General features: G+C 48.3%; 1 protein-coding gene across 1 annotated transcript in view; it reads left to right on the top strand.

Annotated features, from left to right (window-relative positions):
* LOC144180555 (adhesion G protein-coupled receptor B1-like) overlaps nt 1-27,740 on the top strand; it is a 333,363-nt gene that overhangs the window by 217,016 nt on the left and 88,607 nt on the right. Inside the window, exons 2-5 of the mRNA XM_077708885.1 lie at nt 2,663-3,036; nt 7,493-7,900; nt 9,702-9,902; nt 14,261-14,452. Of these exons, the coding sequence (XP_077565011.1) occupies nt 2,665-3,036; nt 7,493-7,900; nt 9,702-9,902; nt 14,261-14,452 (1,173 nt within the window). The 5' untranslated portion in view covers nt 2,663-2,664. The remainder of the gene's footprint in view (nt 1-2,662; nt 3,037-7,492; nt 7,901-9,701; nt 9,903-14,260; nt 14,453-27,740) is intronic.

The following is a 27,740-nucleotide window of genomic DNA, read 5'->3' as shown; positions in this document are numbered from 1 at the left end:
CACGGTGTTTCCATGTCCAACGACGCGAGTTCAACTTCAGCCTTGCGGGCTGTTTTTCAGTGCAGGTGAGAACTGAAAACGCCGGTCTGTCGAGATTTTGCACACACTGTCGATAGCCACGTGACATAAGTAAACAAAGCCAGCATTAAATCCCGGGCGTGGCTTCTGCGCCATACCCGCCTATCCCGTCAAAATTAACTTGAATACATCTCCTTATATTGAAAACCTTTGCAGGTTGTGTCGGGATGTCTTCCCACTATTTGCATTTGAAAAGTACACGGCCACAACTTTGTTTTTCTTGAAGAGAAATATTGTTACCATGCCGCGACAGCTCTTACCTTATTGCACACTGAATTCATTTTTGTGGGCCTTTTTGGAAAGAGTGAGCCTTTTTGGACGCTCTGCAGAATCCACTTAAGAGATATATAAGGGAAAGGTTAGAAAATGGAACCAAAAAGATCAAAACCTCTTTCTTAAGAGAAAGATGGTTAAAAAACTGGCGAAGATTGTACCAAGCAGCGCAAGACTTGAACCATAGAGAAGCTGCAGGATTTCTTTTTACGTGAGCACTGAAGGGCACATCAGCACGCATTTGTACACGTTTGAAACTGTTTATTTACTTGTTCCCTCGTCGCTTTGCACTGTGCTAGTAGCAGTCTTCATCATATGCATCGGTATCGTCATGTTTCTCCTCCTAAGCACTACATGCGCGGTAGCGCTTAACGACAGCTGGGGCGCAGCGGTGGCGCGCGCACGAGCACGACGCATGCGCGGCATTCCTGGTGCACGTCGAGGTTCAGTGCAGCAGGTGTTGCGCCAGCTGTGGTGTTGTTAATTTCTAGGCAACACGAGGCGCTCGTGGGGGTTTTCGCCAGTTTTCGTTGTGTGTGTGTGCTAAAGACACTGCGCGTGTCGGGGACGCTCGGCGGGCGCAGCGCGGCACGCGCTCATGAGTGCTCGGCATTTTGTAGGTATTGTTAACGCGTTACGCGCCGCACATGACGGCAAGCTGCGACAGCGCAATTAAAACTCGAAGCTTCTTTGATCGTGTCGGTATGGTGCAATCGTATAGACGTCGGCTTAAAAACCCGTGACTCGCGTTTGATTCCTACCACGGAAACGTTTTTTTTTTCTTCCCGAGGTGCTTGTTTTGCCTTCCCTTACCATCCTCAGCGTTTCTAAAACCCATTGTGTAAAGTTGCCTGTCCTGTAGTGCGTTAGGTAGCGACATCGAACGCCATCTGGGAGGTATAGAAGGCTTCGCTTTAAAAATAAATCTTAATTTACCGATTATCTGCACTTTGCAAACACCAGACTTTCTCACTGTATGAAGCGTGCACCGGGCGCAGGAATCGTTCTGGCTATCTTTTAGTGCCCGTTGTTATATCACAGCCGTCTCGTTTAAGTACGCATCACTTTAGGGGCCCGGCTTGTCGTCGTAGCTTGTCCGGGGTCACGGTACCTAGTCACCGTAGTAACGAAGCCTCAGTAACGCGTCGTCACGCACACAAACACAAGCATCGAAAAGGTCACCGCTTCGCCTGGGCGGGAACAAACCTGCGACCCTCGCGTTTCAGAGCAGATGTAAATCTCATTGAGCCCCACAGGAAGATGAAAATTATACGCAAAGTGTTGGAAGGGGATTTTCCGCTTCATCGTTGCCACGCAGGCTGCGGGTGTTTTTTTCCGCAAACGAGTACACAACAACATAAAGTACGGACAAAATCATAAATTAACGCATTAGAGGCCAACCGACCTCAATATTTGAACCTCTTGAAAAAGTTATTTCGTATAGTCTCCCCAAAAAGACTTGAAGATACAAAATATCACAGCTGAAATACGCGTAACGACGGCGCAAACGACCATCAAAATTCGGAGATTAAGGACCCTAAATTGAGAACAGCGCGGCCATTACGGCCAGGATGAAGTGACGTTCCAGCCGGCCCAGCCCGTGAGCGAGCGACCGCACGCGGCCGGCCGGCCGGAGGAAACCTGCGCCCAGCGCTTCGCCCTCGCCGCAGCGCTAGGAGAATCATGCGCAGTGGAGCTCGATCGGTTCTCCTGGTTGGCCGCATTGTTACTTCCGCTTCATGGCTGTTTGCGCGATCCGCCGGCAGGTGCACCTTCGCACGAGACGAAGCTATGTATAACGTTCCTAACTAATTAACAACGCATTTCACAGGGCTACCATCGATGTCCCAGTTTGTTTGGTTATACGTACTGCACGTTCTAAGTAAATTTGGACTAGGGGAAGTTTGAGTGCAGTTGGCCTTTAATTACCACAAATTACACAAATTAATAAAACTCAATCAAGTGTACTTTATAGTCTTTTTCAGGGGCTGTGATGCCCTCTCGTGGCTACTTGCGGTATCAACGCCTGGCTGGTGCAGAAACAATACATGAGAGAGCGCTACAGCCCCTTAAGCGAATCGCTGCTCTGGACTTGACAGCTTTAACGTTGAGTTGAACTGCTTAGTGGACAGCCAAACGATGTTGAACGATTAAAATATTTGGAGCCTTAAGTTTTGAAACAGCAGTCGGCTGAACACCGCGTACACAGAGGGTAAAATAACTTACCGCATACCCTAATTTTTATGCTCCGGAGAGTTCAGTGTGTCTCCATCAAATAACCCATTTAAACTACTCTCCTTCTCTCGCGCAGTCATGCTCCTCCTGCTGACCACCGTGCTATGCGGCGTGGGGCCGTGCCGAGCCATGTCGTTCCTGTCGGCCCTCTCCGTGCTCTCACCGCCCGCTTCCCCAACCGGCAACAACGCCATGATGCCATCGCAGTCGACGTCGGCCAATCCCCCCTTCACGCCGGCTATCCGCAGCCTGCTGGTCATCGAGCCGCCCATTGTGGGTGATGACGCAGGCGCCTTGCCAGCTCAAGCCGATCCCCTTCTGCTCGATCCCGACCCCGTGGCTGCGGGTGGCGAGAACGACACGTTAAGTGGCCGCAAAGGTGGAAACCAGCAGCAAGTGCCAGCTTCGGAGGATGGCGCCATACCTTCATCACCGCTCCCTACGATTGAGGTACTTCCGCAATTAAATGACGTGTCTCTATATCCCGTCAAATTTCGCGGAAACGGCTGGCGTGCTGAATGTTTGCAACATTGCAAACGAATGTGGATGACGAAGAAGAACCGTCGTTTTTGGTCGATTTGGGCGGTACTCGCAGCTATCCCCCGTGAAAATGGAAAGAGCGTTTCTAGGAAGAAATGATCATTTCCGGCTTCATTTCTGACTTGATTATTATATTGTAGCTGCAATCGACAGCTTCTAACTAGAAAAATTCTTATTCTAGCTAGTGATGATTATTGCCAGCTTGCGGCGTTTTTTTTTTCTTCTAGCTGGACTGAAATATGCTAGCTGGAAGGAAATCTCAATGCAGCTAGAAATAAACTAGAAACTGAATTTCTAGCTAGAAATTATGCCATTTTTTGCTAGAATATTTCTACCTCGAAGGAAATTTCTGGTTCAATAATCCAGCTAGAAAAAAACATATATTTTCACCTGGGATCCACTGTCCTGTTTTAACACGAGTGAGCTAGCTGGCAAATTGTGCGATATTCTCTGGACGCGAGTCTTCTATACCAACCGTGGTTATCAGCCGCGCTCATTTAGCGCCCGCAGAACTTCGTCATCGCCGCCAAGTGAAAATGATGATGCAGCAGCCAGAGGAGTGCGCTCGCTCGCAGCGCGACGGACAGGTGGACGAAGTTGGACGCGCGCAGATGAGTCGTTTGAAGTCCCCGCTGATGACAGATGTGGTGGCTACGCCACGCCCAACATTTAACTGGTTGTCATTCCGTGGCCGCTGGCAAAGCGCTCATTCGCCACACAGGCAATTTTCAGCATTGCGAAATGCATTAAAAAGGCCCCGTTGTGAAGGAAAGCAAAAAAGCGAATTGCTATGCGCACGCTCACTGAGACACTGAGATCGAAAAAGCCATAAATTGCACTCTAAATGCGGCGTGTGTACGCTTCTACGGCAGGCGTGTGAATAATTCTCTTGTTTTGTGCAAGCTGAGCTTCAGCACGTAGTGAGAATGTTAATTGTACTAGCTTTGTTCCGAATCCCTCCCGTGACGATGAAATAAAGCTGTCGCATTTCCCATCTTACGTCATAAACATAGACGCCATCTGCTGATTTTTTTTACTTCAATACGTGGAACAGAAACGAACTAAAACAGTGACAATGGGCACTTTGCGGACAATTCAATGGAAAACTACATAAAAGTGAAGACATCTTCAAATAGAAATTACAGCATTTAATGGCACAAGCCGAAAAGACGGAAAAAGTCCCCCGCATTTCCCCGAGGGGGAGAATGTGAAAGTGCGAATGCACGGTTGTCGGCCCGCTTGCGGCGCTTGCGCTCGGCACCCGCAACCCACCGCCTCGCCGCCTTCTCTTCCATCTCTTCCATCGGGTTTGTAGTATCACGTGTACACCACGCAGTTATCAAGCCGCTATAACGCCGCTGAGTCGCCAACGCAACGCCGCTGACGACGTAGTTTGAATGCGTTAAAGATATAAGGAGCATTCCTAACTCTAAAAACAGCGTGGCTTCCGTGGCTTAGTCGGTAGAGCGTCGCGCTGCGGCCGCAACGTCCTCGGATCAAAACCGGGCGCCGGATGCTGTTATTTTTTTATATAGTGTAGTGGCCTGGCTGGCGCGCCGAGAGAGGGTGTTGCGAGCTGGAGAGGAGGCGCTACGCGAGCGCCCTCACGCGTCGGAAATCCGGCGCCGTTGCTAGGCACGCTAGCTAGCTCCGTTGCTAGGCTGCGGACGGACGGACGGCGGTGGACGCGTGATTCAGGGTCGCTTAAGAAGTGCATTCGCACTTAAAAAGGTTCTGAGATTTTAAAGTGGCGATCGCGGAGGTGGCTGTGTTGTGGTTTCTTCGTGCTGTCGGGCCCTGAACTTAAATGTATTGCCTCGCGGTAACAAGCGGAGTAAAAAATAAGCACCGGGAAAAACTTTCCCGCTAGGAACGCACCTTCTACTATTCTTGAAATCGCATTTGTCGCTTCCCTTCAGGCAACCACTTCTCCTTTTGTTCTGCACCTGTAGCTCGGCCCCCGTTCCGTTTTGTGAAATATAATCTTCCGGAAAATCGCCCAAAATAGGCTGCTACAAAATCCAGGTTTCTGCTAGTGTTCATATGTTCTTTGTTCAAAAATTGAATCTCAGTCATGTTCTGAAACTTTCCCAGTGAAAGTCCCTTTAGAAAGTATAGGGAGAAGAGACCATCAGAACCACTGCCTAACATCTCTCAGCTGTCAAATCCTTTGCACATCTTCTATCTTTAAAGCATGATTCGTCTTTTATGAGTGCTACTGACCCTCCCGCCCACCCAATACACGAGGCCTATTCAAAACGAAAACACGAAGAAAGGCGTCACCAAGGGCATCGCAATGCGGGTTGGCTGAAACTCCGCAGTGGTTGGACTCGCGGTAACTCCAACTACCGGGAGTAATTTTGACGACAGACGTACTCTCAGCAAACGAGCGCATTTTCTATTGCCTATGAACAGCAGCTGCCTCCGCTGGGATCAAACCTAAATTATTGTACTAATCCGGGCAGCCCACTAGCTAGAAATCCACAACAGCAGATGAAGATGTCATGTGCCGGAAATTTGCCTAGTAAAGCTAGCCTACGCATCATGTATCCGGTGCGCTAACCAAGTAGAAACACATTGCAAAGCAAGAAGAATGGAGAACTCTTCCTAAATTGTAATAAGCTTTCAAATAGAAAAGAAAGCGCAGCTGCAATAAAAGTAAAATAGAAGAGAACAATGCAGAAAAGCAACAAAAATTAAAAATCTGAAATGAACAGTCGGATACCGTGGACCTCGTAATCAATTTCTACCTTGCGTTCTTTGCCCCGTATGTCGCAAAGGACTAATCTTGACCGTGAGATTCACGTCAAAGCCACGTAAGCTGGGTTCGCACTTGCGACAGAACAAAAATTATAGGTAGTTTTGATTTCGTGAGAACAAGACTCAATGTCCCCTACCCGTCCTTTTTCCGCGAACTTGTAGTCATTGTTGTTGGCGGCGACGGGGAGTGCGTTGTGCCTTAGACATCTATCGGGTGCATCGATGCGTACCAGCTTTGAGCGGTCAAGGCACGCGTCGATCGGGGGACCCTACACGTCTCTTCTGGCAATACGTTTGCAGGGCTGCTTTGGCACAACCTTCTAGCCGGTTAAGAGGCAATTGATGCTCAGCCTTTCGAAATAGGGCGTTCGGAAGCCTGAGCATCGTCTTTTTTCTTCGTCCCTCAATACAAATTTCTATAATGCACCCCTGTTTAAAGGTGCCGCACTGGTGTCACCGGAATTCTCCGAGCAAACAGTCACTACCGTTGTATTGCCACTGTCAAACTAGAAGTTATAAAAGCACAAATGTTATTTCTGTAGTAGCTGTGGATTAGCCTAGTTTCTGTAGCGACTCGCTTACGTGGGTTTACTGTTGCGTTTGACCGAGTGTATTTGATTTGGGATGCACTCTGAACTCTTTTAGAGGGGTGATTTTAATATTGGCTACCTTACCTGTTGCTAATTCCTACGCTATCCTGTGTTGTTTTCAATTAGGCAAGCTCGCATCACTAGTAGTGTTTTTAGTTTTTATTTGTTGAGAAGTCTACGAGCACGTTCTTCGCCTGGATCTTTCTTCAGAACAGGGATATGCAGTTGGCTTTTTAGTTGCTCTATTCGCGCCATTTATAATTCGAGTTTATTCACTTCTGTCTTCATAACATTGATGAGCCGAGCTTAACATCAGTGTTTTTCCCAGCTTTTATTCCCTTATCCCTTGTAACTCGGAATATGCTGATCATGCCTGTACTTCTCACTCAGGCAAAATTGCATAGAACTAGGATTCAAAGGCACCTTGGAAGCGTTTGCTACTTTTTGAACACCTTTATGGGTCGGTTAGCGTTCTTGTAAACTATATCCGTGTACCTCTTGCTCCTGAAAACGTGGTTTATTATGACAAGCCGCCAATTAGAATGTGTACTGCCTAGAAATATGAAAAAAGTTTTTGTGTGACCTTAAAATTTGTTTTGATAAAATCAAATGGAAACAACACTTCATGCACTTCAGTATTCTAATATAAATGTTAGGTAAAAAGTTCCACACAATATTAGAATTCCGTTTACTAAACGTGGCAACAAATGATTGTACGCCCGATACGGAAAGTATGGGTGATAAATATTACTGTTTTGAAAGTGGCTATGAAGGAAGGAGCTTTAAAAACAAGGTGCGTTAAAAATTTTGGTTGAAAAACGCTGAAGGAATGAAAAAAATCATGAGAGGTGGCGAACAGAAATACATTGCGCGTGTGCGAAGCCTTGTTGGTCGCGTTTTTCCTACTGTGGTATGTTTTAGCTTAATATCGACTTTTAGGTTCCATGCTTGCCACACCGAGTTTCTTCTTTCTCATGTGCCGCTCGAATCTTCTTTTCCCTGCTTTCCCCAAGCAGAGTAACGACACGTCAGATTCGCAAGCCGTGACTGCCGTGCCAGGTGCTCGCCGTGGAAGCAAAGTTGCCAATGTATCCACCGGACAGCCCAAAAGAGCCCATGGTGGCACCGAACTTCTCGCCAAAGCCGGGCCCAGTGCATCGAATGCGTCACTGTCAGCTAGGTCGATCGTTCCTAATCCATCACACGCCTTGGAAGTGAAGTCCACCCGCATGCATCCGGCTAACTACATCCGCGGCCCAAGACTGCCTGTAGCAGCATCATCCTCTGCTGCTTCTAGTTCCGCAAACCACGGAAGAGATGGTCTTCACGCGAGTGGGGAAAAATCCTTGGACCTGCCCGCACAAATCTCTAAGGCGGCATCAACAACCACCGAGTCATCGCAGGACGACTACGGCGCAGTACAGGTGAGGCATCTCCAAGTGAATTGCACTCTCTCGGGAAATACTCACGCAACGATGCAGGATAAAGTTGGTATGCGCGTTCAGCTGCAGCAGTATGTTTACGCTTATTAGGGACTTCGAATCTGCAATTTTGTTTCACGTTGTTCATGATATATTGGACATACAGTGTAATAAAACCGATATAGCGGGATACTACTAGTGAACACATTGTTTTCTTTACACCTCTGAACATACCCAGTATAGTTTGTACTGGTGCACATCAGTGCTTGAAAATGGTCTGTCACAAATGTGAAAAGGTGGCTCCGGTGGTGGTGTTGATCACCTGAGAATGTGCTGGTGTTAAAATGCGTTAGTCTCCAGGAAGTCTGCAGTAATGATTAAGTCTGTGTTTTACATCAACATGATGAGGTGTACGCTGGCGCGAGTGCTTTGATTACTGTGTATCACTCTAAAACTACTTATGCGAGACAATGCTTCTGGTCATGCTCTCGCCACCGCATTACAAAATTTCCAATTAAATTGCCTTTGCCAAGTGTTGGTTATTTTAAGAAATTTTCTTCGCATAGCAAGTTTGTCAGCTTACCAACAGTCCTAGTATGTTTTGTTTAATGTGAAACAAACACACCTGTTTTGCGCAGGAAATTTCTTTCACTGTAAACTTTTTTCACGTCTCTCGTCATCAGCAAACGCAGTCGTGCTTAGTTAAAAGGGGCAACGGCTTTCATTTCCGGGGGGTCCCGCATAGTTGTATTTGGGGCAGCAAAATTGCTCTCAATGGCATCAGAAAGTAAATGTGATCTCACTTCCACCTTTAAAAGACAGGAAAAACATATACGTGAATTTATAAAACCGCAAAGAGTGCTGTTTCCATTACTTGTTACCCTTTTGAATGTTACCTTTAACGCTGTAGGAAGTGTGCTCTAAGGCCGATATAACAAAAAAAAAAGTTTTCTAAATTCCTCTCGAAAATGAATGCCCCGACGAAGTGAGGTGCACCTTACTTTGCCCCAACTACGGCTTGTTATGATACACAAAGAGCTACTTGCCAAATGTTTTGTAGCGAAAGCTATAGTACCCTACCTCGGGCAGTCTTCGCGGGGTGACCAGTTTTGACCTTGACAGCTAGAGGTCAAATCACACCCCCTTCCGCAAGCGCCCGGATTGCAGAACCGCCCGATGGCGGGTAGAGATAGGCGAAGAGGGAACGGAGAAGCGCGCGGGGCTCATGCCATCACCTGGCGGAGGAAGGCGAGGACGCCGACGCCGCAGCGATAAGTGCGCGCGACGAAGGAAGGCGACGTGCGCGCACAGTCGTGTGCGATGGAGTAGGACGAACATCCGGCTGTGGTCGCTCGTACAGCGGCGACGCTTAAACAACGCCGTAAGGCGAAAAAGAGGAAACACGCTACTGTTTCGTCTGGCTTCGCTACATTCAAGTATTCCGCGTTCGTGTGAGCTTCCTTCATTTTTTTAAAACCATAAAGTACAAGATAAGCGAAGGATAGGACAAACCTGACACACCGAATAGGTTAGGCAGATTTCGGCGCACGTTAAAGATCCCCAGGTGGTCAAAATTAATCCGGAGCCCTCCACTACGGCGCGCCTCATCGCCTGCGTTGCGTCGGCGTGTTAAAACCCCACAATCAATCAATAGGTTAGGTGATGTGAGTAATGTGTTCGTAAGCAGAGGGACACGTCGGTTAATCAAGACACGCATATTATTATCATGTTTTTAATAAAAAAACATTAATCCATCTGCACTAGCCATGAAAACCATCACGCCTGGGTCTTCCTCCCCGTGCAGGTGGGAACCCACTGTGAGCCGAGCGAGGAAACGACATCCAGTCTGGGTTGGAACGAGACCGAAGGCGGAGTGGTGGCGGCGCAGCCGTGTCCTGGAGGATACCAGGGAATCGTTTATCGGCCCTGCTACAATTCAGGACTCTGGGGAGCATCGGACTACACTGACTGCCGCTTGGAGCGACTAGCGAACATCAGAAACCTGGTGAGAATTTTCATTACGAGGACTCGCGCCATCATTGGTGATACTGGTTTCCCTGCTAAGTTTCAGGTATGATATTTGAGGTTATGGTTACTCGTTAAAAGAATTAAGTAACTACTCAGGCCCCCGAAGGGATACTGAATGCATTTAGTTCTTTCTGTGTTGCACCCGACGCCCTTGTACTTAATCTTACATAATGCAGAAGCGGGGTGCTAGATAACAGCTTCTGCGATATTCTAGGCCAATTGCACTTTAGATATTCAAGAAATGTTTTAATAGGCATAACATAAGTGCACAGCACGCACATAAGAATGACGAAATTCTATTTTTAGGGCTCAGACCTTTGCTCCGACAGCACGGAAGTTACAAATTTTTGTTGGAAACAGTTAGTTACATTCCCCAATGGATTCCCGTATTTTGCAAAATAAAACATTATCGCTAAATATTTTTCGGGGGTAAGCTCTTCGATCTACCGCTTCATTACCCAGGAAATATTAAACAGGAAATACCGCTTCATTACCCAGGAAACCGTATAAAAACGAGTAAAATAACTAAGCCTCCACAAAATATTTTTACGTCAGTGGAGGCGCTGGAGCTAGTTGCTAAAAACGCCGAAAGAGTGAAAAATCGCAGAAATTCCAGCTTTCATGCTTTTGCTAGGAGTTTATTTCTCAATACGTTTTCGTAAACTGTTATAAAACCTGAGTGTCCTGGTTGAAAAGACAGCCTACTTTCTATTTCTCAAATCGCGTAATTGGAAGTTTTAGTTAATTATATAATTAAGTATTGTGCTCCTCCTTGCAATGCTAGATGCCATACCTTGGACAAAATAGCTCGATAATTCCACTCTAAAACCCGCTGTGTCAATTATTTACACTTAATTCGGATAAAAGCATCGATGTGGCCGTCATTTCTCTAAAAAATTAAATTTTCAAGCGCGATAACCGCGCAGTGTTCTGTACTGATGTCAGCGCCGTTGTTGCAAATTAGGCAGCGCACAATAGATAAAGCGGCAGACCATTTGTGACCCGCACCAGCGTACGTATCTCTCTTTTGAGGTACTGAAACCTTTTTGCACCGCACAGCGTTTTGTGAGCAGTTCGTGTGGTGGACGCTTGAGGCTCCGATTTGAGCGAAGTCTCAATATAATGGCAACAATGTCGGACGCTTGTCTTGGGAACCAAGGTCCATATTTTGAGCCGAATCAAGAAGGTACAGTTGTGGACAAGTAGCGATTCTGTTTTTGTTCTTTTTGTTTACGGGAAGTTTAGTCTTTGGAAGTATTTTGAGATGGGTTTTGCATTAACGGTATCCTTCTGTGTGTGTCTCGTCGGCTTTCCAAAGCACAGCCCGAGGAAGTTAAGTGTGGAAAAGTTGCGTAGACCTTGCACGGGAGGCCCATGAAAATGTCCGACTTAGAAACAGAGCTGTCAACGATTAATGCTCCTCGACACTTTGAATAGGTTATCGCATATCAAAGTGACCATACCAAGTCAGCTGCAGAATATCCAATCACTTTTGACAGTGGCCTTCGTCTTGTCTGCCCAATTTTTTTCAGAAACATTGCACTTACTAGCGGACCATCGCTTGTTGAAAATCTGTTTCAGAGTTATTTCTACGTAATGATAATACTGATATTTATGCTCGAAGATGCAGACGCAAACAAGCGTATAGAAAGGCATATTTGTGAACTGAGGACTCATCAAAGTCCCTAATAATTTGTTTGGGTGGAGGTTTAGGGTTGCAAGTAAGAGTACCGCATTGAATATATTTGATATGCGACCCCAACTGTACACAAGAACGCGATGGGTAAATGCGCGGAAAAAGGTTTAAGAAGGAACCAGTTCACTGTATCGATTATGATAACAGGGCCTGATATCTGTTAAATAAATTGCCCGTAAAAATACAACTCGATAACGTTTCACCGTTATGATCTGTTTTTAGTCGACTATATTATCGGCTAATCGATGTTTTCGGTAGATGGTTACAATAATATTAAAGCCAGTTCCACGTCTGTCAAATCTGATGAAAAAACAGAGCTTACTTCGGCACGCTGGCGGACACCTCACGCAGTGACGGGGGTCGCTGACGACGCCACTGGGTGCGGTATAGACAGTGGTGAGCTCGCTAAGGGTGAACACGGGAGCGCGCGGCTGCCGCTGCTACTAGAGCAGCCTACCGTGGGCTGCGCGAAGCATAACTCATGCGCTGTGCGTGTCGAGCCAGAATTTTCTTTCACGCGCGCATCGCGACATCGGAGGGTCTGCTCGTTTTCATCTGTTGCGCGTCGTGTGCTAATGCTGTCCTGCTCTGTACCTCAAATCCTCGATCCTTTTATGAACGTGCCTAATAAAAATCACGAAGGTGCTTTTCCACCGTAAATTGAATCGAGGTTGTAGTGCCCGATCTCACTTCAAGCTCTCAATTTATTTTTGATAAACATTGTGCGCGTGTGCTCCTTCGGTTTCAGGGACAATCACTCAAAAAAAATAAAGTGATGCTAAAAGAAGCGTCATCTTTTTTTTTTCGAGTTTGTTTGAAGCAAGCTCGCGATTTGGATGTGACGAATACCCTTAGCGTTGCATTCAAGCTAATGAACGAATAACCGTTCACTCAACCTTTTCCTTGCGGATTGCATTATCCAGTTATTGATACAGCGGCCGCCTGCCCCACCGCTACAAGCAAGATGAAGGTAGCAGACGACGCCCAGACGCTCCGATGACGCAATGCGCGCGCTGAAAGCGTAGCCTCGTTCGATACGCACGGCGCATGCGTGCTGCTTCGCGCATCCCACGGTAGGCTGCTCTGATAGAGCGGCGGCCACGCGCTCCCGTGTTCACCCTAAGCGAGCTCACCACTGTACGTACTGGAGCTGACCCACGAATGCCTGGTAGTTTATCGGTGCATATATTCGGCGTAGTAGTGCGCCGCTTTCCTCGACGCTCGAGCCGTAATCGCGCACTCTCCCGTTGCTCCATCATCTCGGGGGCACCTGTGGTCACGCCGTAAGGATTAGAAGGTGGCGGGCGCATACGGCCCAAGGAGCACGGCCCCTCGCGATCGTGCACGGCAACATTTCGTTTGACTACGGCCCTTTTATTTGGCGACTTCGGCACGCTTCCGGCCAACTCCCACAGATGCGGGGGTCACTCTCAACGCCACTCGCCGCGGTATGTGCGCACTCGAAGGTTACTCACTAAGCTCTGGTAGTTTATTGGTGCATACATAAAGGGTGGACGTGCACTGCGTGCGTCCACCCGAACGGAGACCGCGTCATGGATGACTTGTCGAGGCGGTAGCTCCAGCTGTCGGCCCGTCGGAGTATCTTCGCCTGATTTATTGATTCATTGCCAATTGTTATACATCTTGTGGCGACGTAATGACATGGCGTCGAGGTGGCATCGAAGTGGTGGCGCCATCTGTCGGCCCAGCGGGGTACCTTCGCCTGGCGCGACGGGCAACAACGATAGCCCGTAAACAGCTCCTCTGTCAAAATGTTTCAATATGGAGCGGTTCGTATTTGTGCTGTACGAAGCAATCCGGAAATGATTTGTCTCGTTTTAGTTGCAGCCTCTTACTTTGTATGCTTCGTGCGCCTTTATTATATCTGGAGCTCTTTTTTATCTACCAACTGCTATTCGATATTTTCTTAGGCGAGTATTTTTACTGTAGTATTGCCTTTCGGTACCGTTGATGGCACGTTTTTTTTTTCGTGCATGAAGGCGCACTCGAAATTTCCCAAAACGAGTATTTATAGCGTAGTATTGTTTGTTCAAACTAACCCTTTTCATTACCACTGCAGGAAATTTTTCGGTTACGCTGGAGGCTTCGAGCCTCATTTTGTTCGTTTAATGATTAGCCCTATGCCTAACTTTTTTTTACTATCACCTGCATCGGGAATTAGTGTTACGGAAATACCTGAAACCAAAAACACCTACACAACTGCAGATGTAGTACTAAAAATTTCCGCCCACCCAAAATATTTTTATTGCAAGTTCAATGTAACTCGGTACACTTCCGAAAATTCGTCCGTTTACAAAACATTTTTCACAACGCTTGTTTACGAACAACGAAAATTTTGAACCGGAATATTTTTCCTTGGGTGAGTGTTGTGTGATGATATCTCAGCATTTCGCTCTGGTCGACGGCAACTTCTGTTGGGCATGCAGCAGCACTGCAATATTGGTCAGCCCATGAGGTATACGTTTTCGGAGCTGAAAATTGCAAGGTGAAGCTTAGTAGCAAGGTAACCAGTTGGTCTTTCCTCTGACCAGAGTGGCGAGGCGTGTTGTTATGCATATGCATCCCTTTGCCGTCGTCATTGCTTGCGCAGGTTACGACCCTTCTTCTATTTCTTGCAGATCTACTACCACTTGCACAACAACCTAATAGAGGGCCTGTATCACCTGGCAGACGACCTGGCGCGCTACCTAGCAGCCGCCGACATGCGTAGCCCAATGGACCGACTTGACACCATGGATACGCTCAACGCCGTTCTTCAGACGAAGCTGGCACTTCGGCTCCGGAACGGATTCGACATTGCGTTCGTGCAGGCAAGTTATGTTCTGTTTCACCCCGCGGCGTTCACGCCTTCATCGTGCATTCCTCAACTAAGCGATTACGGCAGCTCCATCTGTTGCCGCGATTACTGATGGTAACTTAGTAGTGCATGTAAGCCTTCAACCTCAATATTCCAACTGAAGATTCTCTCTCCCGCTGCCTAAATCTGTGCAAGCTACTTAATTCGTGCAATACAACTAAGAGGACGTTCGTATCTCTTTATGTCATTTAAATTGAGTATCAGTCGTTGCTGCTCTAGTTGCTCCGGATTTATTGGTGGCAGGACATTGACAAGGAGAGTGGTAACCACACCCCCCACGATTAAAAATAAGAATTACCTTGGGACAATATTTTATGGGCAGCACTGATGTGACTTTTTGAGAAGGATTTTTAAGGTTGTTGTCGCCTTACGAGCAAAAGTGCTGCGCGATTAGGCATAGTTTCTCTCTATGTATTTACGTCTTTCTTTACTATAATGATTTCACTTTTTTACGCAACTGTGCACGCTCATAGTGGCTTTCTAGGTAATTATAAGCTTTTAATACTGAATTACCTCTAGCAGCAACCCAAGCCTGTCGCCACAAAGTAATTGTCTACTTTCGCTGTGTATTTGCCGACAGTCGCCCGTAGAAATAAACCAGCAAAATTCAACATTACAAGATACCACTTTTCGCATGCAGCCGACCGGATGAAACAGAAATTGAGAAAAATACAATACCTAACCGCAAAGGAGCTTGCCCTTAGGTCATATAAGAACCGCGCCTCAGTAAAAGCACGCAAAAGTCGCCGGAGAATATACGATGACGTGCTGTTCCTCTAATGCGCACAGGACATGGCAGTGGTTTAAATTCTTTCCCAAGTGCGCTAGCTTTCCGGCTCCTAGGACTCAGGGTGGGCTGGCACGTCAGCCTGTCTAATATATTTCGCTAGACGCTCTTGAACGAAGCTCCCAAGCCGAAAGAAATATAAAACGACACAGGGAGAAAAAATCCAGGCCTAAAGAAAAGCATTGCGCAGGATGCGCCGGCTCGTGATCTTCTTCTTTCGTGTCGTCAAAGTAAGCCCTAGGAGAATTGGGCGGCCCCTGCAAAGCAAATTCTGTCACGTTGCCGAGATTGAATGCCGCCGCCACCGGGCCGTGTGATTCCGTCAATTTACGCGAAGATCCGCGCCTCTGTTTCGGTCTCTCACATTCCCCAGCGTCTCTGGTTTTGCTCCCATTCTCGCTTTCCCCTTCCCCACGCGGTTGTTCTGTTTTCTGCCTGTCTGTGGGCCCGGGAGTCCAGCCTACGCTACTTCTGCTATTATAGCGCGCCTTTTTGCTTCTTTTGTTTACCCTAAATGGCGCGAAAGCTATCCGTCGCGCCTTGTCGCGAAGAAGCGCGACTACCAGTGAGTTTGACGTGACGGATGTTGCGTCGTTTGAGTGCATCCTTACGTGCACTCAGACGACGGCGCTTCTTTCCTACGAGATTGCGGCGCGGGGCCGGGCCAGGAAATTGAGCGAATATTTCAACCCTCTGTTCTCTCGAAAGAATTTTCCTCCCGCAAATTGAAAAAAAGGCCCGGCCGGATTACTCGTTCGTAAGCCTTGCATTTTTCCAGGCCTGTGGACGTCTTGCGTGGCCCTAAAAAGTAATTAAATGTGCATAGCAGAAAAAAACGTGGCTGTCGAAGTATCGGTGCTTAGCGTTTTTTTGTTTATTCAGCCTGCACATTTTTCAACCTTTTTCTTTGGTGGCAGCGGTGTTAAAGTATTGAATATAAATTTTGTAAATGTCGTGTATTGTAGAGTAAAAAAAATTGCCGGGTTTTTTCAAACAGCATCGCTACGAGCGTTTAGTGTAACTTGTCTGAGTTCAACTAAGTAAGTGAAGCTTGCAATGAGGGAAGCTTTCAGTCCTACTAAAAATGCCTTTGGTGACATCATTGAATATAGAGTGCTCTTCATTCACAAAAACTGTATGTAAATTCATTTCTCAGCATTCCCAATCGCGAGAGAGCTGTCAAGATAATCCTACACTCTAAGAAAACAGGGTTTGGTAGTTTCTCCCTCCAGGATGAAATAGGAATGTATGATATATTGCTCCCTAAGAGGTACAAGTATTTTCTTTTTGAGAGGGAGGAGCGCGTTTCTCCCCCAGGGAGTTGAGGAAGGTTTACCCCTTTCGTGAGCTAATGGAGAAACGTTCCTCCCCTGGCGGCGCTACCGAGCAACTGTTGTTATGCGAGAAAGGCCAAGCGAGCTGATCGGTTTGGCGATCGAGGAAGTACAAAATAATAGGTTACTGTGGCTATGGTGGCTAGAAGGGGGAGGTGGCGTCAGCGCGGTTGCGCCGCTGGTGGGAAAGCGATTCTTCGTTACATGACACGGCCGCGGTAGCCGGGGTGGCGCTCCGGTCAGCTCTTCGATGCCTATTGAATGCGAAGCACGGATAACGAGGGGGTTGGTGTATGAGTAGGCGCGTTCACTTCGTTTGAAATGCGCTTTACATTCCGTCGTTTGTTTATTGGTTCACACACATGTTTCTTTGTGCCTTGTAGGCTGAGTTTGTCACTTTTTAAAAAACTAATTTTCTGTCAGTACTGAAAGCAGTAAGTCAGAGCTCATTTGCAGAGCTCAGTGGGCTCTGGCGTAAAACGGTAAGCGTCGCCGACGCACTGCTTTGCGTAACAAATTCGTGTTACCGCCCTAAATTTACGAGTGGTGCGATCCCTACTATTTATCCCAATGTGTATGAGTATTTATCACAGAAACCACCCCAGAAAAGCACGTACAGGACGCCTACGGACGGCCTACCTGCCATGGCAACGTCGCTACCGTGGTAGCGTCGTCGCACTTTGCAAAACGACGCTACCGACGCCCATGGAGACAACAGCGCTCCCAATAACTCCCCAGCCGTGCCTGATATTGCGAAATGTGAACCGCAAAGCGCCTGTTTGGCGAAGCACGAGATTGCTGGGCCTGACAATGTTGCAGCATGTACAGTTTGTGGCATAGATCACCATGAACCTTGCCTTCGAAAAAATTGTTTTCTTCACTGCAATCGAGAAAGAGAGAGACAAGTTTTATTGAGCCTATTTCAAGTGACGCTCGCAGGCGTCAGACGGGATGGAACCCTATTCACGAGTCCCATACCGTCACTGGAATCGAGTGCAGTGTTGAAGTGAAAGTTTTCTTTCAAGCCACACCTGTGAATGACTTAGAGGTTACTAACAGTGCAACGGCGCAAGAGCTGCTTGTGGAAGGGGATTCCTTCCTGATTCCGTGCAAAGGATTTGGCGAAAAGGGTGAGCTTGCTGTTAACACCAAGAGTGCTGTATTGGCAGAGTGAATTAGTTTCTTTTCCTTCTGAGGAGTAAGTGCTGCTGTATGCAATTACACCCACGTACTTTTTAACTCTTCGAACGTGTTTGTGTAAATGTCAAACACTGTTCACCGTAGTTGAAGACGTAGCAATTTAATTATTTTGTCATCGAGATGGGGGATAGCCGCTAGGGGGACGCCGAGTGTGGACATCGAGACATCGGCTCGCGCTTCTTGAAATGATTTCGGCCGGAAATTCTCTTCACACCTTCAGCATTTTTGCGTCATTCGACGCGTAAAGTCAGCAGGACCACGTCGATACCAAGTTTGTGGTGGTGGGTGAACTTTTTTTCGTTTTCAAGAGGACTTTCTGTGTGACCACGCCACGGTCGCGTTAAGCCTACCATTCTAGGCCTGCCTCCCCGGCAAACGCTCGGGGGGTGAGCTTCGCCCGGCCTCGATCGGCCACGACACGATGGCTACGGCCATGCAAATCAGCGTGGAAGGGGAAGATATCTCCCCCGGGGAATTTAGTAACAGCGCCGGATGGACAACATCGATCAACAAGTGCAAGCCGACCAGCAACGACGCACCCGAGCAAGGCGACCGAGCCTCGTCCGCACTGCGAGGCGGGAACAAAGGCCCTGCTCCGGCGAACGTGAAGACACGTATCAACGCCGCTTCGAGGCTGCCCCCGTTGCCAAAGGAGCATATTCGAATCATCGTTCGCCTCCGCGGAGGCCTGGACATCAGGAAGGTGGGCCATCTTAGGGTCGCCGAAGCCCTAATCACCACCGCCAGCCTGCAGGAGACGGACGTCGCGGAGGACATCATATGTCCAAACATGATGCAGAACATCATGATATCGAGTACCCCCTCGAAGCGCAACGCCATGGCTTACGCTGGGGTGAAGGACATTAACATCGGCCGAGCCAGTTCCGAGGTGAATACTTACTTCGCTGCCCCCGAGAACTCGTGCAAGGGGGTCATACGTGGCATCGATCCCGCCATAGAGCACCAGGAGTTACAGCGCCTCATAATACAGCCCAAAAACCCCACTGCCCTCGAGGTGAGGAGGATCAAGAATACGAGCAGCGTCGTAATTCTATTCGACGGTCTTAAAGTGCCTCGTTATGTTAAAAATGGCCCAAGTTTCGTGAAGTGCTCGCTCTACCTAAGACAAACAGATATCTGCCAAGCGTGCGCAGACTCGGCCATCGAGCCGATGTGTGTCCATCACCCGAAGATGTTATCTGCCGGGGATGCGGCGAAAACAACCCGGACAACAAACACGACTGCTCTCCCAAATGCACCCTCTGCGGGGGGCCTAACATGACAGCAGACAAGACCTGTAAGCAAAGCTTCCAGATGCCCTTCCTGGTCCGTCAACGCCGTAGAGAGAGACGCAAGCGCAGCGATGGCGGCAGCAATACCTGCAGCGGACATACGTCACGGAGCCGTTAAGGTGATCGAGGCGGCTCCGGCAACGGGTCCAGAGGACGCTCGAAAGAGCGCTCGTCTTCCAAGGGGCGCAAGCCTTCGAGGACCAGACACGGCTCCAGGGGCCGGTCTCGCTCTCGCTCCAAGGGACCTCCTGCTGTTCACATCCAGGTGCCAGCCAGCAGCAGCCAGGACACCAGCTGGGCTGATCGAGTGAAGGACTTACCGCCACCACCACCGAGAAAGGTAACGGGGGGGTGTATCTCCAGAGCATGACAGGATCGCACAACTAGAAAAAGAAAACGCGTTACTGGGACAAGCTCTCAAACAGCTTAGGGCAGAGGTCGCAGCACTTAAGACAGAAGATCGAAAGACAATAGGCGGGGGCGAGAGTCATCCTGAACAGCCGCCTTCCTCTGTGGACGAGGTTTCTATGGAAGTTCCAGTAGCACAGTCAGTGCCTTGCGTTCAGTCCAAAAAGAGAGCACTCTCTCAGACCAGCGGGCAGCCGAAGGGCGTTCTTTCGGGCCGAATCGAGAAATTGGAAACCGCGACGGATAATCATTTTGAAAAGATCGAGAAGGTGACGGGCGAAATGCGAGTCGTTTTAGACAAAGTCGTGGAATCTATTCAAACTCTCGTGGCCAGGTGCGACAGGATAGACACGGCAGTTTCGAACTGGTGCATCCTCCAAGGGCAACAGGCAATCGTTAATAACATTGAACATGGCGGTCGAACAGACTAACATAGAAGTCTGGCAATGGAACTGTAGAGGTTTCACCCGAAAAAAGGATGTCCTCTATCAGTTTGTTCGATCCACATCAAAGAAGCCCCATAATATTTTGGTTCAGGAAACTCTGACAGACATGGTTTCGGCATCTGGTTACAAAGCTCACACTTGTCTGGGCGAGGGGAAAACGGGCATCAGTATCCAGGTAGCAAGTCACCTCACTTTCATCGTACACGACATCGGCTGCGCATACTATAAGGCTGAGCATTCGCTCATTGAAATCATACCTGACAGACATCTTAAAAACAGCATCTTCGTTCTTAACATGTACAGCTCGCCCAGCGACCATAAACAGAGGTTCACCACTATCGTAAATAAGGCAGTCAGGCGGGCGGGGTCGAGACCGCTATTCGTGGCAGGAGACTTCAACGCCCCGCACCAAGCGTGGAGCCACCCCCAGTCCACCCACAAAGGGGTAGACTTGTGGCAGTTCACAACCAACCACAACCTTCTGCTTCTGACGGATCCGGTGTTTCCGACTAGGACTGGCAATTCATGTACGAGGGATACTACTCCCGACTTGTGCTTCGTCAGGGGCTTCTATTCTGCATCCTGGACAAATCTCAGCGAGAACCTGGGAAGTGACCATAACATTCTGGCCATGGCCCTGGAGGTAGGATGTAGGGCTCTCAGGGATTTTGTAGTCACTGACTGGGACGCCTTTCGAAAAATCAGGATAGAGCGCTCCCAGCTTCAGCTGCAGGGCAATACGGTTAATTTGGAGGATTGGACTCAACAGATCAGGGAGGATATTAAGGAGGCGACCAAAAGGTCCACACCGACCTCGAGGTCCAAAGGATGGATAGTCGGCTGGCGCACCTTCTTGAAGCAAAGGAATCACTAACCAATAGGTAGAAAACGCCAAAGCTCAATCGACGGCTTAGAAAAAAGATTGCGGTGGTCAACAAGGCCACGGAGGATCACTGTCGGTTATTAGGCAAACAGCAGTGGGACCAGGTATGTAACTCCGTAGATGGACAAATGAGGGTGGGTGCTAAGTGGAATCTTCTCAAAAACCTGCTAGACGAAACCAATACTAGGTCCAACCAGAGAAAAGTACTGGAGAAAATCGTGCACGAGGCCAAACGAAAAGAAGACGTGCCGAAAATCCTAGATAACCTGGCCTGAAGCTACCTCCCGTTGGTCACGGCCGGGCCGAACGACTACCCAACTTACAAGGGTAGATCGTGCCCCGAGCTAGACGCTCCTTTCAAAACCTATGAAGTCAGGGAGGCCTAACAATGTCTCAATGCCAGGTCTGCGCCGGGGCCTGATTACATCACAAATAAGGCTCTCAGGAACTTAGAAGACGACTCCATACAGTGGCTCACAGAACAAATCAACAAGGCCTGGCAGACGGGCGAGGTTCCCCGGGGCTGGAAAGTAGCCCTGTAATACTAATTCCAAAGCCTGGCAAACCTCCCAACTTGTCCAATCTGAGACCGATTTCCCTCACGTCTTGTGTCGGGAAGGTAGCGGAGCATGTAATTAACAATCGCATAGCAAAGCACGTAGAACAGAGTGGTATCCTGCCCTATAACATGGCCGGCTTCAGACCAGGCCTTTCAGCACAAGATGCAATGAAACTCATCAAGACTCAAATCATAGACAACGATACGAGGGAGGTGCGGGGCATTCTCGGTCTCGACTTGGAGAAGGCTTTTGACAACATATCGCACAGACACATTCTAGAATCTATCTCGGAACTCAACCTAGGCCAGGCCTTTCACGGCTATGTCAGGTCGTTCCTGGAGGGTCGTAAGGCTACGTTAAAGGTCGGAGAACACAAATCGGAAGAGTACTCCCTCGGGCCCAGAGGGACGCCTCAGGGAGCTGTGATCTCGCCCTTATTGTTCAATCTGGCTATGAGGCAACTGTCGGTATCCCTTTCGCGAATCCAGAGAGTTAATCATACTATATATGCAGACGACATCACCATATGGTGTACCGGAGGCAGCGAAGAGGAGGTGGAATCGAGTCTCCAGGAGGCGGTAGACCGAACCGAAACCTTCCTCGAGGGCACAGGGCTAAGGTGCTTGACGAAAAAGTATGAGCTACTTCTCTACAGACCGGTCAGAAAAGGTCCCAGGCCCAAGGGGTGGAAGCCCCTCGACGAGGTTAACATCAAGCTTCACACCAAGAGTGTTGCCAACATTCCTAGGGTACACACTCTAAGGGTACTCGGAATGTTCATTGAATCTAGCGGAGTTAACATTACCACACTCCGTAAAATCACAACCAAGACGAAGTGCATGATCGGCCTGATCACTAGAATCTCTAATAAGAGGGGGGGGGGGTCTGAAGGACGATAACCTTCTCAGGCTCTTCCATGCATTCCTCATGAGCCACATCATCTACGTGGTGCAATGCACAAGTGGTATACATCCGAAGAGAACAAGTTGGAAGCGCTAGTTTGTAAGAGCATCAAGAAAGTATTAAGAGTTCCGGTAAATGCCAGCACAGAACGCCTCCTCCAGCTGGGTGCACATAACACACTTGACGAAATCATTGAAGCCCAGGAAACGGCTCAAAGATCACGCCTATCCAGCACACCCGCGGAGAGAGATCCTCGCGGTTTTGGGACTTGGCCCCACCGTAGTGGAGGAACGTAAGTGTGTTATGTCGGATTACCCAAGGGACAACATCATGGTTGCTCCTTTTCCTATACACGTACACCCACAACACAATGCGGGTAGACGCAAAGGACGGGCTGTGGCACTGCTCCGGCAGATCAAGGACTCCTCTCACACGGTCAGCTTCGTGGATGCGGCTCAGTACGGGCGCTCATCTAGCTTCGTCGCAACAGTAGTCAACCATGAAGGCCAGGTCACTTGCGCAGCCACCATCAGAGGCTCCACCCCGGCTAGGGCGGAGCAGGCAGCTATCGCTTTGGCACTCCTGGACGAAGAGAAAACTCAAGTATTCACTGATTCGAGGGCGGCGGTCAGGGCATACGCCTCTGGCTCCATCGCCGAAGAAGCCCATAGAATCCTCCACGGTAGAGTACTCCATACACATACTATCACGTGGTTCCCGGCACATCTCGACTGCCAGCTCGATTCCCTCGCCAACCTCACCGACATCGCACACGTCCAAGCGCACGCACTAACCCACCGCGCGGGCGCCAATGCGAGTCGAGGTCTTGTTGAACCTGGGTTTGTCGAGTTCTGAGACATTCTTTACACCTTTAATGAGATAACTGAGCACTACTAGCTTCACAGCAGAGTTTACTCTCCTCCCCACGGTAAACTAAACAGACCACAGGCTATCACACTCCGCATTCTTCAGGCAGGATCGTATCCAAACTTGGCTTTATTTCACTCCATCAATCCAGACGGCTATAGTCCGGACTGCCCTAGATGTGGACAGAAAAGTAATTCAGAACATACGCTCTGGGGATGCCCCTCGTTACAGAGAGGCCCAAATAGCTGCACCGAAGAAGAGTGAAGCTCTGCGCTACGAAGCTCCGAGTTTTCATGTCAGTTATGGCTGTCCAGAGAGCCCACGATGCGGCAGTGATGCTTGGACTTCCTGTCCCAACGTGGGAGCGGCCCGCGGCTTCATCACCCCCCTGAAAAGGGGGGCATCGGAGTCTCTCAGGACCACCAATAAATTTCCTTGTCTGTCTGTCTGTCTGTCATCGAGATTGAACACTCCAGTACTCAAATGCAAACTTTTTATTGCATTTACAGTTCAGCCTTGATTTTTGCGCATCTTTGAAAGAGCATAAGTGCTTTTACTATTATTCCTCCTAGTTGCAGACTTACTCCATTTTTATTTGCTTTCAGTAAAATGTTGGCAGTTTAAATATGTACAGGAAAGAGATACTCTGCGTGAAAACGGAACAATTTGTTTCTTCTACTGGTTGGAGTGAAAGGCTGCAGTCGCAGATGCAGACCTTTGAATTTCTGTTTTCGTGTAGTCGTTGTTATACATTCGGCTAAAAAATGTTGGTTTTCGTGCTTTTTGTGTTTATGCGAACGGATATGGTCTCTTCGTTGTATTCTGTTTAAAATAACGTTGAGTACAGAATGGGAAGCGTGGAGTATAACATGGAACTCGGCAGCGAAAGATTCATGACGTTCGGGATTCCATAGGTTATGCGTATCGGAACAGAACACGTCGAAGTGCTTAGCGAAAGTGGCGAAGTAAATTGCACTTCAAGCAACTTGAGTGCTTAGTAAAATTTAACTTGCGCGTGCGGCGAACTTCTTCTGGCTTGCGCGTCCGCTGCGCGCTTAGTCGTAGAGCGGGCGGCCAGGCGGGCATCAAACTACGGAAAGCAGCGCCACCGTGAGGAGGGCATGAACCGGCGCATCGCTTTTGACAGGCCCTTGGCGTCACCTCCCCCTCCTAGCCACCATACTGTGGCTGAGGGCGCCTAAAATGCAATAAAATAACCAAGACATCATCTACCCAGCCTCAGAACTGCGGTTAGCAAGACATGACGCCATCCGTATACGCGACGTCTCCCATTCGTCCTGGGATGCGCGCCTTCGCTTTTAGCGCAAACGAGCCGCCGTTCGCAGAGAAGAAGTCACAACGACTGCATTCAGAATGCCGCCTTTTATTTCCCGCAGGCTTGTAACCCCGCCGTTCGCCGACACACGAGATCACAAACATCGAATGGTACCGTTTGAGAACAACCAGTTCTTGTTAGTCCAATCCCTTTTTCTACAACCGATGCATCAGAAAGCAGATCATCTGCAATCGTGCGTCTCAGCGCAAAGGCGGTGCAGGCGGCACGAAAAACGGATCCACTGCATCCGTCCGAGCGAGCAGGTGACACTGCTCGCCATCTAGCGAGCTCGAAGTAGAGCATTCCTTAATCTTTAAAAGTGACCGATAGACGACGCTAAGAAAAAAGTGGGGATGGGCAGTGGCAGTTACTCAGCATCACTATCAGTGGGCGATTGCATCGAGGCGTTCCGTCTATGGCTAACGTTACAGGCAACATTACAGAGCCCTCACGTTGGCGGGCACAGATTGGAAGGAACCATGGCAGAACACAGCAACATACACTTCATTGAAGGCATTTCCCAACCACAATACAACCACACGACAAAAGCGCAATTATAATACACGTATACATACACATTGGACAACACACAGTCCTCTTTTCACATCTTTAACATTCGCAGGATCACTAAGCCCAACTGAAGCTTCAGCGGCTACAAAGTATTTCTAACACTGATCGCAAAGCATGGAAGTAGGAACTATGAGCGTGTGTTTGTTTCGATAATCTACAGCAATGCGTGAGCGGCAGCTGTGTTCCGTTATTTCTTCTAGTGGAACCCGTGCAATTGCAACGTTTTATTTGTTTCAAGTTTTGTAAGATGCAGTAGAGTTGCTCAAAGAAAAAAAAAACTACAATGAAGGAGTACGGTGCGTATGAGTAATGGCGAAAAATTAATGCGCATGCGGAAAGGCCTGACGCTCATTGCCTTGCCTTCGCTCTTTTATCGAAAAACGCACCGCTGGTCTGGCCACCGTTCAGAGGCGCCAGCCAAAATGCTACTGAATTAGGGTCTTTGGTTCGTGGTGACTGATGCATCAATATGCTGCAGTCAGCGCTCGTTCATGACGAAATGGGCAGTTTAGAATCATCGCTGCCCGCTTTTACGCCTGTGCGACAATATAAAGCGTCCACAAATGCGGTGGTAACGTGTAACAGGACGCAGACGAGTCCCGCACAGCAAGCATGCAGCGACGGCCACAGAACGTGCGCCAAAAACACGGCTGGCGAGCCGTGCGTTTTCGTGGTGAGCACATGGTGGTAAAAAAAGACAGTGAGAGGACCAATAAGCAGCACACTGCAGGGCCGGTGTTGCACACAGTCGTCGTGTACGCCCGATCAACGAGAGCAACTGTGAAACAAGGGACGATTTCGTTGTAGGCGCGGGCGCCGACAACAGATAGACGACGGGAGAGAATATTTCTTCCACCGTTTGATGAGTTAAAGGGAGCACATTGCTGGACTGGGGAGAAATCCCGCGATTTTCTTTCTTTTCCGACCTTTTTTTTTCTTGGAGTTTTTTTTAATTTTAATAATTAACGTGCTTTTTGCAACTTTTCTTTATTTTCCTGCTGATTGGAGTACTTGCATATTGTTTACTAGTTTCTACGCTCACACTATTGTACAGCAGCCTGAACTTTATCTAGTTGTCTTTGTCCACTAATATAAATTCACACACTCTTGAGCTCACAACGCCTACGAAGCTATTCCAACTAAATAATTACGTCACGTCGGTTCATATCTGGTCGTGTTCTAAACAAGACATTAAGATGAGAAACGCAGAATGGCGTTCCGTGCGAATTGATGCTATATACCACTTCAATATGGAGAGTTAGTGTACAAGGCATTGTGATCAGAATAGGAACTTTTGTGTAGTGGTTCGCATTTCAAGAAATCGCTCACTTCCATATTGATGACGACAGGGGAAAACGGTGGTAGCCAATCAAGCCAACCTATGCTTGAAAGCAGCCAGGTTATTTTGGAGTAAACACGCATCACAGCAACCCTACAATTGAGCCCAATACGGCTGCTAAATCCGTTACGAAGCCGGAAAGCGATATAAAGTCATCTAGCTAACTTCTAAAAACGGAGTATTTGGAAGTTAGCTAGATGACTTTATATACAGCTAGATGACTTATACAGCTAGATGATTTACGTTTTAGGCTATCCACATTAAAGTCGTGGCTCTTGGGACGCTTTTATGGGGTTTATTTTACGCTGTCGTTGCTGAGTCGGCGCTATTTGAGCTAGCCTCAATATTTTAGCGGGGCATATATTTGCAGGCTTTTAGAACACTGATTTCGAATAGGAATGTGTGCGTTTTCAGAAGAGTGTTCTAATGTGGTGTGTAACAGGTGGCGAGGTCTTAAGTAAATATAATGCAGCGTTGTTAAAGTTCTGGTGCTGCGCTATTTGTGTGGAATATGTGCGTTTTCTAGAGTGCCGCAACCATTAGATTCATTTAGTTGCGCTGACGGGCTTTGGTGGTTAGGAAACAACGGCAATGTGCATAATGGTCAACAGGAACGGCCGAAAAACGCCGTCACAAAATTACGTACCTGAAAGGTTATCTTAATTATGAAAATGCCCCTCCCTCCCCCGAGTATGCGAACTTCCACATGTTTGCCTACTCACTCACTCACTCAATCACTCACTCACTCACTCACTCACTCACTCACTCACTCACTCACTCACTCACTCACTCACTCACTCACTCACTCACTCACTCACTCACTCACTCACTCACTCACTCACTCACTCACTCAACAGATTATGCTGAAACTGTTTTAGCAACTTAAATTTCATATCCTTGATGCTCGGACGGTTACTTTACGTCGCTGACTAAAACGGAGTCCGAAACAAGTTCTCCGTTTTTATATTAGACAGCCAGTCCTTGTGCTGTACTAATTCTATTATATACCACCCCAGTATGTTCCCCGACGTACAGGAATTTGTACCTACCGGAGCGACTACTGCAGGAAAGCAAGAAAAGCCCGTTTCGTAAACACCTTCGTCTTGCGCGTGGCAGCCAACCTAATGAGGCCTGCAAGGTTGCACTGTCTTCTGCAGAAGCCATCCGGTAGTCCGGGTTCCCTTATTTAGCCCACTTGAGAAAGTATCCTTTCCATCAAACTAACGTGCTGGGTTCGCGTTTCCTGTAACAAAGTTTCACCGGCACATACACACACACACAAAAGAACAACGTAGGGACTTCTCTTCCGCCTTCAT

The sequence above is a fragment of the Haemaphysalis longicornis genome, unplaced genomic scaffold (genome assembly GCF_048455015.1).
Source record: "Haemaphysalis longicornis isolate Haplotype H1 unplaced genomic scaffold, Haemaphysalis longicornis Haplotype H1 scaffold_4, whole genome shotgun sequence".
Taxonomy (NCBI): Eukaryota; Metazoa; Arthropoda; class Arachnida; order Ixodida; family Ixodidae; genus Haemaphysalis; species Haemaphysalis longicornis.
The sequence above is the reverse complement of the archived record's forward strand: the minus strand, read 5'-3'. Positions and strand labels throughout refer to the sequence as shown.